General features: G+C 53.5%; 5 protein-coding genes across 5 annotated transcripts; 3 read left to right on the top strand and 2 right to left on the bottom strand.

Moving 5' to 3' along the window:
- Window positions 1-1,602: 1,602 nt before the first annotated feature.
- Window positions 1,603-2,029, top strand: N656DRAFT_785466 (uncharacterized protein; the record flags this gene model as incomplete). Its single annotated transcript, XM_064816392.1, has 1 exon — window positions 1,603-2,029. A coding segment is annotated over one exon (427 nt), but the record flags the coding sequence as incomplete, so codon positions are not given.
- Window positions 2,030-2,976: 947 nt separating this feature from the next.
- Window positions 2,977-4,240, top strand: N656DRAFT_785464 (uncharacterized protein). The gene is made up of 3 exons (XM_064816391.1): window positions 2,977-3,315; window positions 3,385-3,511; window positions 3,566-4,240. The coding sequence occupies exons 1-3, from the start codon at window positions 3,077-3,079 to the stop codon at window positions 4,052-4,054; spliced, it is 855 nt and encodes a 284-aa protein (XP_064664825.1). The 5' UTR covers window positions 2,977-3,076; the 3' UTR covers window positions 4,055-4,240.
- A 478-nt stretch (window positions 4,241-4,718) lies between these two features.
- Window positions 4,719-5,540, bottom strand: N656DRAFT_517929 (uncharacterized protein). The gene has a single exon (XM_064809934.1). It carries the CDS (start codon window positions 5,397-5,399, stop codon window positions 4,914-4,916), a length of 486 nt encoding a protein of 161 aa, XP_064664824.1. The 5' UTR covers window positions 5,400-5,540; the 3' UTR covers window positions 4,719-4,913.
- Window positions 5,494-5,991, top strand: N656DRAFT_820616 (uncharacterized protein; the record flags this gene model as incomplete). The annotated part of the gene is made up of 1 exon (XM_064818413.1): window positions 5,494-5,991. The coding sequence occupies one exon, from the start codon at window positions 5,494-5,496 to the stop codon at window positions 5,905-5,907; it is 414 nt and encodes a 137-aa protein (XP_064664823.1). The 3' UTR covers window positions 5,908-5,991.
- Window positions 5,992-8,548: 2,557 nt separating this feature from the next.
- On the bottom strand, window positions 8,549-9,125 carry N656DRAFT_517924 (uncharacterized protein). The gene has a single exon (XM_064809933.1). It carries the CDS (start codon window positions 9,010-9,012, stop codon window positions 8,704-8,706), a length of 309 nt encoding a protein of 102 aa, XP_064664822.1. The 5' UTR covers window positions 9,013-9,125; the 3' UTR covers window positions 8,549-8,703.
- Between the last annotated feature and the right edge of the window lie 1,165 nt (window positions 9,126-10,290).

Below are 10,290 nucleotides of genomic sequence, written 5' to 3'. Positions count from 1 at the left end.
ATCGTGTAGATCACAGCAGCTTTTCGTATGGAAAGTTTAGGGTCTTTTTTGAGGGCTTTGAGCGCAAGGATTATACGGCTTTCTTTTGGAAGAGACTCCATGTTGTATTGTGGAAGAAAACAGGTGATGAAGTTACGAAGTTGTAGAAGGGGAGAAAGTGGGCCACTCGCTATGCTGGGCCGCTCGCTATGCAAGTACGTTATACCTTATCTCTCAATATAGAAAAGAGAAGTAAGCTTGCTACTAATTAGAGACTTATTATAGGGGGTTATATAATAGACAAATATATATAGACGTTATATAGATCTAGCTTAGAAGTACAATACTTTTAGGAATATTAGTATATATCCAATAGTTGGATATTTATAGTCGACAAGGGCAGGGATAGAGTACATTGTAACTAGGCACCTAGTAGCCTAAATCAGGCCAATTAATGAACTGAGTTAAGATAGTGTTAGCTGATTTAGACTGTATATTAAACTAGCTTAATGGAGTTCCTAGAGAGGTATAGGGAACCAGTTAGGAGGAGGAGGGTAGTAGTATCAAGACTAGCCACAGTACTATCTTGGAATTTTTCCTTATACAAGCGTCGATACCTCCCCTTCCAAGTAGGATCCGGGACATCCTACTACAACTGGTTCGGAGGTATTGGATGACATTGCTACCCCCTCTTCCCTCCCTCTCCCCCTATATTGTACCAAGTGAAGAGACTCGTATCTAGTTGATGCCTTGAAAGGAGGGCGTGCTGGCAGGCAATATGCTATCGCGACGTGGGTGCCCGGCCATCCCTCCTTCGTAACCGAGTTAGATCAGGAGAAATGAGAAGCCTGTGCCATGCAACCGTGGCCGCCGTGACTGCGGCATGCATAGGGTGTCCCTTCCCAATAGGTCCACGGGGCTGGTTAGAGTCGGTGTCCCAATAATACCTCGAGCGAGCAGGCTGTAGCCAATAAACCACAGGCCTACCAGCACGGGTTGGGACGCCTCGCATTGCTATCGCGGCTTGCCCCGTGTCGGATCTCTCAACAGTGGCTAAGCCTTGCCAAAGGTAAAACCCCTTTTCGTTGCTGCAGCACACCGCGTTCCAGCTCGACCGAACGCGTTTACCCCAGCCCTTGTTTGCAAAGAGACCTTAACTTTCCCCATCTTGCTTTGCTCAGGACTGGTTCGTCCGAAACAGCGGTGTAGTGAAAACGCCAAGCGCCTTCGACAATGGAATCTCCAGGGGACGCTGCGTTTGACATCCGAATGCTAAGGCAAGCCCCGAACGCTTCTCGAAGGCGGACGCGAAGGCAGACGCGAAGGCGGACGCGAGCCCTGGCGCGCTCTCAAAATCTATCGGCGTACGTCGTCAGCCCTCCTCCCGCTGGTACACCGGCATGTCGTCGCTGCAGCACCGAAGCGCACGACTTCTTCGTTCAGAGGCGCGTACCCATTCAACGCCGTGTAGACTAGCGAGTTAACAATCCATGCCCTAGTGATTCTCAGTGGTATCACTACGGCTGTTCGCACCCTCACCCTCGCTTCCAAGCGGGGTGCGCTCCGGGAGCGCCTGTTCGAAGGAACACCCCGGGGGCAAACGCGGAGGCGCTGGTCGGTGCGATGAACGGAGAATCGTGCCTCCCATCGCGGGAGAGTGCAGCTGCCACGAACAGAAGATCAAGTCTACAGGCGCCAGCTACGAAGAATGGCGAGCTAAGTCTACAGGCAGACTCGGGCCTCGCCGCCTGCTTTCAGCAGTTCGTCGACATCGATTTGGCGGGAACCGCGAGCTCGGATCTACCGTGGAACAACTCTCTCTGTTTCAGCACCGGTTTGCCCGGCACCGTACGCTTGGATACCGGAGTGCCGGACCGCACTCAGCTCGCCCGACGTGACAACGAAGGCACGCCGACTGCTGTGGGGCACCGCACATCGAGCCTGCAAGCGCACCCGGGATCGGCGGTCGCTACCACATGGAACGGAGAATGGAGCCACCCAACACGCATGAGCGCGCCAACCACTGCGCAGGACGCCGGGTGGGGCGTCCAGGCATACTGGGCCGCCAGTCCTGGTGGAGAGATATGGATGGAGCATCCAAGCACAACGGGGCTGCCTTTACAGCCTGCTGTTCTGGGTTGCGCCGGTTTGAGTCTTGATCCGCAGGACGGTTCATCCAACATCGGGAACTGGGGAAGACAGGACCTGGGAGGTGGTTGCCGCTTGGGAAACGACGGATGTATCCAGCCGGCTTTGCTCTGGCCGGGGCCTCTGGTGGCGTCTGTTGGGCATGTCTACTAGATTTTGGCTTTGAAAGAAGTATAGCACGTACGACTTGGCCGTGATTGCTCTACCGGCTCCTTTGCCAGCAGCCTCGCTAAGAAATCTAGAGGACAGACAGTTGTTTGTTCAGCCTCCTTCCTGCCGCTCGCAGGTTACTGTCAGGGACCTGTAGCGCCTCTCTCTGTCACTTCCCCCAATATGCCATTGCCAAGGCTTCCAGATTACGCCATAAAAGTCCGTTCTCAAGTCGGTATGATGCGCGGTCTATGCCAGTCATGTATATAGCACTCTTTCCGACGGGCTTCGTCACGGCCGAGCGGTTGATGAGCATGAAGAGAGCAGGATCCCAACCTGCCAAGCCCGGTTTGCACTTGTGACGGGCACGCTTGTCTGTCACTCTTGTCCGAGTTTCCATAACTGAAGGGTTTCCGATTGGGTGCCAGCAGATTGGGTTCCTAATAGCTTCCAAGTACACATAGTCGGTAATGAGCGGTCGGTCTCGTTGGTCACAAGGTTTTGGCAAACGTTGCTTTGGATCTAAGCTTAGGGCTTGTCAGGCAACCTGTTACTCACCACCTCCGGCATGGCTGAGTGGGCAGTGATTGGGTGGCCAAAAAGTTCGATGTGGGGCATCGGCTGTGAGCTCTGGTTGCACGGAAATTTTTGAAAGCCCGGGATGGGTCGTGTGGCAAACCACGTGGTCCAATACCGGTGGGTGGGGTCGAGCTGCGATGACAAGAAACGAACAGACAACAGCTCGCGATCGCAAAGGGGTACTTGATACAGACTTGAGGCATTCTCTCGACCAGGCTAGATGCCGTACTGTAGCCCCTGCAATCGTTATTTTGAAAGTGCAAAGGCGATTCGGCAGCACCGCCAGGACTCGCACCGTCATGCTTACAACTTGTTCCCTGCCAGAAGATCCGCATCTCCTGTACGCGAATTCGTGCCTATAACGACATTGAGTTCGGCAATGCCGATATCTGGAACCCAGCCTACCCGCGATCCGGCCGAGGATGAGCCCTTGAAAGGTCTGATAAGCTCTTTAAAAGGGTATGATCAATTCGCTCTCGTCGTTCCTCTATCCCGAGCTTGTAGGTATTGACAATAGTCCCTGGCCAGGCTCTACTCCAGCGGGGAGTACTCAGACCTCGTGATATCCTGCGGAGGGAAGAAATACCATGTGCATAGAGCCATCGTATGCACGCAGTCCAAGTTCCTCGCAGCAGCTTGCCGCATAGGCCTCAAGGTCAGTTGCAGTTTAAACGCCTATGACCGCTCTAACCTAACAGTTCCTTTTTAGGAGGCACAAGAAGGAAAGATTGACCTTCCAGACGACGATCCTCGGCTTGTTCAGATAATGGTACATTATCTATACCACTTTGACTACGACGTGAAGCCGCAGTACGAGGGTATGGGTTTCGATGGATCAGTAACGAACAGAGACGAAACCGACGCCAATGAGCCGATGAGGGACGTCGTTGTCACCCATGCAAAGGTCTACGCCTTAGCAGAAAAGTACCTGATCCGTGGACTGAAGGCCGTCGCGCTACGACGATTCAAGGCGTCGGCGGCTCATTCCTGGCTGGGTATCAATGATTTCCTACAGGCAGTACACGAAGTTTATACATCTACTATTGAAGACGATCGAGGTTTGAGAGACATCGTCGTAGAAACCCTGTATAAGCATTCTGAATGGCTAGACAGAGAGGAGATGCGAGATGTGCTTAGGGCATTTGGAGCTTTGACGTACGATCTCGTTATATACATGCGCCAACATGGAAAACTCTGAACTGACAGGACTATCCTGACCGCAATTCTCGCAAAATTCTTCCGAGGCAGCGCGACATGCCCCGCATTCGATGCCATCTAAGATAAATTCCGTTACTTCGATTGTCTCCCATTTCGTATTTGAAGCCACGGCGGCTGCTTGCGATGCTTAGATGTCAGAAGTAAAGACCACCATTTGTGGGCGGGGGAGGGGCAGTGATAGCCGTGCTGCCAGCGCTAGTCCCTTTCCGGCCTTTGTCCTTTTCCCCACATTTGGGGAGAATCATATATCTTTATTTTTGGTAATGAGTCTTGGTCGACAGCTGAATGGCTAACTCGTTGATGTTCTTTCCATCCCCTCGACATAGACTGGTTTCTTCTCGCATGGTGACTTGCAGATGGCGTTCTTGGTACTCGGGTTGTGGGTTACTTGGGTCCTTTGGGGTTTGGCAGTCGGGCGTCTTGCTACGTCCCGACGCTAGACGCGCCTAACACTGCGGGGAACGGCATTGGACCAGCCAGCCGGTCTCGGGATATCAAGGACACTCTTCTACTTTCAGCAAGCCGGCTGTCACTTTCAGCTTCCCGCTTCGACTCGGCATTCGAAGATTTCCTGCAGAAGAACGACGTCAAATCGGAGAGCACCATCATGCGCAACGTGATCACCATCATCACCGGGAACGCCAACATTCCGAACAAGGGCAAGCTCCCGTCAACTTCAAATCCCTGATCTTGTAGCACCCCTTGCTTTTCTTACTCATCTAGTGTGACGGGATTGGTCGACTACGTGCGGCATCGGCTTGCCTGGGTTGCGGATGGAAAGCGGGGTGTTGCGGGGCTTTGGCATGTGCCCCTCCATGCGCGATCTCAGCAAGTAGAGATCACGTTGCAGGCAATGCCGCCTTCCTCCTCTTCGCCATCGCCGACTTTTCCCTTGGCCTTGTACATGACGTGTCTGCAATGACCCTTTGCTCAGCATTGTTCGACTGGCTGTCCCTGAGCCAGCATCTGACACAGAATCGCGTAAAGCATTTGCCTGGCTCAGCACCAATATTTATATTTAGAACACCAATAGGATTATTAGATATGGCCACATTGGCCTCCCCTCCTCCAGTGGCTTTCCAGTGTGCTGGGGATGGCGCCAGAAGCTCACAGAGTGTAACATAGAAGCGTTTGACATCCCACCGGCTGTAGCGCTCGTAAAATCCATGGCCCGGTATTCTGCCGGCACGCCACCAAGACAATCCCGGACCCCGAATCCGGCTGGTGGACCCCGCACCTGCATCCCGCTTTAGTTGATCTGCCTCCCTTCGGCGACACGCGAAGGCCAGCTCTTCAAGAACTCTCTTGCTCCTCCTGCATCTCATTTATCTTGCTGCTCTGGCTCTTTCTTTCTCTAACTCTGCGGTCCGTGTTTATATACAGTACTCCACCGCACCAATCCAGAGCAACACAAAACACATGGCTTCCTCAATCTCGAACACACCCATTCCCTCCGAACTCGACGACGAAGCTGACAATATCTACCTCCCTTCCGGACATAAATGGGCTTACCCATGCAAGCTCCCTTCGTGCCCCGACTACGGCAGGTTCTGGATGCTACGAAGCAACTTTCTCCTTCATCTACAGGAGCGAGAGGCACATGGGGCCTCAGCGAAGACACCTGCCACACGCCGCGCCATTGAGCTTGCTTGGCGTTATACTACCGATCCTAAGCTTCCACCTCGCGCAGCCCCGGATTTTCGTTCCCGGGAGGATCCTGACGAGCAAGTCTGGAACTACGGCTTTAAAGATCAGAACGGCAAGGTGATATCGGGCAGGGGTACAATGAAGCAAATGGAAATGCATAAGGCCTCGCATTTTGCCGGCGAGTAAAAGGAAAGCCAAACGTGTAGCGGATCCTATGTCCGATAGCGAGCGGGTATTCTACGTAGCTAGGATACATAGCTATAAAGTTTCACAAGCTCTCGCGAAACACACTCTCAGACGCACTCTCCCAAAGCCTGCTGGGGCAGACACTCTCATATCAGCCTATACCACTGGAGGCGGCCAACGAAACTAGGTGGACAGAAGCTGCCAAGCCCTTTGAGAATCCTCATAATCACTCTGACCCGAAACCAAGGACTCTTCTTCTTGTTCAGCCAACGAGACGCACTGCCGGTAGATTTCATTTGCGCCTCCCAGGATCATCTTGAAATCATCAGCCTCTACAAACTGAGGACGACCTGCCTCTCGACCCCTCCTAAGGCCATCCGCGAGGGTGTAGTGCACCATACGAAGCAGACTCCACACAACGACGAAGGCCACACGCCTTTCCCTCTGTATACCTAGGTTCAGGTTGAGGTAGGACGAGGTGAGATCCCGCTGCCATAAAGCAAGGAAAATACTGAGCCCCTGGTCTAGCTGGGCTGTCACCATCCGCGGAGCAGGTTGGTTGTCACCGAGTGGGAGGTAACGCGAGCAAGTGTGGTCCGATGCCTCCTCTAGGCGCAGCTCGCCTCTATGTAAAAAGGCAGACCCAAGTTTATGTGCTGGATAAATAGAGAGTTAGCTTCGATTTGGATGGATGGTAGGCATCTTATCTCACCCATTGTATAGATGAACAGCCCAAGGTCAACCAACGCAGACCGGCATGTGGTACCTGCATCAGTCGTCTAATTGAAAGGTTGGCAATCTGTTATATCGAGCGGCTGACTCGGATGAAGACTTGGAGAGGTCCTTACTTTTAACAGTTCATGCACCATCCCAAACGGATAGCCGCTCCGTTCATCCATTGTTCCCAGTGTGACCGGAGATGACGGGCAACGCCCTGTGATGCTTCTTCCACATCAGCGACCGCGTATGGTGGGAGACTCATCACCTGCGTCTTCCCATGGGGATCTTTCCAGCTTCTCTCAAGCACATCGCCCAACTCCGGATTAAACTGGCGAACCTTCAGTGGGAAGGGTGCGACACTTCGGAGACTCTGGGGAGGTAAAATGCCGATCTCGACGGTCTTTGCAGACCCCACACCAGGAATGTTGAGCGCACAAATCAGCTCAGGGAGCCCTGCTTCTTTCACAGAGTTGAACTGATCCAAAGTGAATTTGCGGACGCGCGTGTCGAGATACTTAGGCCAAGCCTAAATAGCGGTTGATCGAAACCGGAAGAGCCGCAATGACCATTCGCGCAGCTTTTGCAGAGCCCCTCGCCTACGGGTATTAGCCGTTTGCAGTTGTGGGTCTCGAAGTGGGAGCATGGTTTGTCAGACATTTCAAGTTTCTGGGTGAGAAGATGACTGAGAGATGATAGGATAGTCAAAGCTGAGCGGTCGTGCTCGAAAACAGGTGGGAGCTGAAAGATATACCGCTGCCAGATCGGGGCTAAAGTCCCTAAGTTTGTAATGGCCAGGCGGGGGAGATGATTTCACAAGGCCTACGCAGGACCAGCTAAACCGGCAGGCATCGAGTGACTGCCTCAAAAGATGGTTGCCGGCATTGGTCCGCCCTGTCTAGCGGCAGTAGCGTGTTCGGGCTCGGGCGCGGCGCATCATCTTGTCCTGAACCGTAAACGTGAATGTTGAGATTACACAGCAGCCTCCCTGGGGCGGGGAAGGAGGGTTGCGTGGGGGTGATCTCCTGCCTAAGGTTTCGCCACTTTTGCGCCGGCCTTACCCCGGTGAGGCCAGCGTTGTTCCGGAGAGGAGTCTGTTTCGCATCCTTCCTCTACCTGCCGGTACCTTGGGCGGGCATCACGTCAGTCAGGGCCTCAAGAGCACAGGTACCTGTAGCTCTAGGGGATCTCGCGCTCACTGCAGTCACTTGTCCATCACCTTATATCCTTGTTCTTGGTCTCCCTTCCATTATGCCAGTGTTCTCAAAATCATCGAACAACCGCCGTTTCCCCTTATACCTCCAGAGATGGGACAGCTCGCTCTCTCGTTCCTGCTGAACCCTCCTGAGTTGCCTCATGCTCCATCGAAGAACCCTGAGGATCACGTGGGACTGCAACAGCAATCCGCAACTAGCGACCAGGAGTGCAAGATTCAGAGGGGACAGCATTTGCCTTCGCCAACTACTGGGGTTTCTCTTGCATCCTCCTCGACAGGCTCCACGACCTCCCTTGCCACCAACCAGATACCTCCTGTTAAGCCGTATCCGCAGGCCTGCAAAGTAAAACCCCGCCGGGCAAATCCTGCTGGGCGCCTCTTCCTTTTCGACGCACCATGGTCCGCGGCGTAAGGGCCCGCTCTCGGCCGAACAGAGAAAGAGAACGGCCCTCATCCGCAAGCAGGGTGCCTCCACCAGATGCCGCCACAAGAAGGTCTCTGTAAGCACCCCCAAGTCTATATTCTGAAGCCGGGCCTGTATCTCTTTGCTCATGAGTCCTTGGCCAGTGTCATCCGAGTCATCTCGCGTCGCACTTATCCGACTCGAGCGGCACCATGGGCAGCCTCAGCGCAATAACACGGCTGCATGGACAGATTGCAGCGCCACGTTAGGTCGAGATGGAGCGCCTGATGGCACCGGGGCCATGATCACCTGTAGTGTAGTGGAACTACTCCAGCCCTGTCGGTTCTGTGAGCCTATGAACCGACCCTCCCTCGGGGTCATAAAATATATCAAGTCCAACGGTTCACCCGATTCCCCATCAGAGGCCAGTGCCCAATTCCACAATGTAATCATCACAAACTCACTTAATACGGATTCTGTTGACCATTATTGAAGAAAGTCTGCTACCATGTTCCCAGCTCCCCGGAACGGATAATTCCGGGTCTACAGGAGACCCCGCTACGGCATCCCCTGTCCGTACTGCGACAAGAAAAGGACGATCGAGCAGAAAAAGTCTACTGCGGTTCCACTGCGGCAGCCGTCGCGATAACCGATCAGCTACACAAGTAGGGCATCCCGCGGCATATGTACCGTCAACTGATGTTGTTAGCCGGACCTGGGGCTGATGCGAGTTGATGATGGACGTTGAGATGTGACAAGGGATCTGCATATGCCTCTTATAGGCCGCATTAGTGTAGTTTTAGGATCACCCTGCTCCGGGTATGTATGTTACGGCGGGGGTTACTTTATTAAACGCGACAACGTACGCTGGAGTGTTTGAAGAGGGGCTGTTGTTCGAGACGGCCGCCAGGGCTTCCAAGGTTCCACCACCCCGGAGTATTAATCTCGGCTTACTCAGGCAGATCCACTAACCCACCCCCTGCCTATGCAAACCCACTCACCCACCCACGGCAGTCCCCGCCAGAGAAGACAGCCCACATAGATACCCGGCTTGGCAGTCGGGTACGGGGGCCCGCGTCAGGGAGAGTTCAGATTCGACTCATCAACACTCTTAGCAAGCAGCGGCGGTCATCTTTCCTCCCGCGGTTGCTGAAGTGCCCGCCTTAGCGCCACAACCCCAAACGATCGGCACACCTGACCCCGGAAACACGCCGCCTGTTGCGACGGCAACGAATGTTAATAATGGCACTGGCGTTTCGTCAACAGCAGGAGCCTTCATCGATCAAGCCAACGGAGACGCAGACACCAAGCGAGAAGGGAGGCCCGCCGCTGGGAAAGGAGCAAACTGGTTGGGCAAGCGGAGTAAGCAACTCGATCCCGGAAGGTGATGGGATGAAACATTCTAGTAATGGGAATAGGGGATAGCATAGCGTTCGTTTTTCGGGGAGGGTATACTGCTCAATTCTCATTGTTGCTGGAACTTATAACGTACTCCACATGCGAACGCTCCACACGGGCGAACGCTCCACAGAATTGCGTCTGCACGTCTTACATCTTCTTTTTTCCTTTCCTTCAACAACGTAACATGCCGTCAAAAAACGATGAGGCCCAAGTCCAATTAGCCCTTCGGGCACTAAGAAATGATCCGAAACTCAGTCTCAGAACTGCAGCTAGGATCTATTCTGTGCATCATATAAAACTTAGTCGCCGGAGACGCGGTAAACAGTCGCGACGTGACATTCCAGCCAACTCGCGAAAATTGACCGACGTAGAAGAATCAGTTATTGTTCAGTATATCCTTGAACTAGATTCCAAAGGATTTCCTCCCCGCTTGTCTGGTGTGGAAGATATGGCTAATCGAATACTCGCCGAACGCGACGCGCCACGCGTCGGGGTCAACTGGGCGTCAACCTTCGTCAAACGGCACCTAGAGCTCACTACGCGTTTCAATTGGAAATACGACTACCAGAGGGCGCAATGCGAAGACCCAGAGATTATACATGGCTGGTTTGCGCTTGTACGGAACACAGTCGCGAAGTACGGTATC

The sequence above is a fragment of the Canariomyces notabilis genome (genome assembly GCF_033297395.1).
Source record: "Canariomyces notabilis strain CBS 508.74 unplaced genomic scaffold N656scaffold_46, whole genome shotgun sequence".
Classification (NCBI taxonomy): Eukaryota; Fungi; Ascomycota; class Sordariomycetes; order Sordariales; family Chaetomiaceae; genus Canariomyces; species Canariomyces notabilis.
This window is presented reverse-complemented; position numbering and strand designations above follow the sequence as displayed.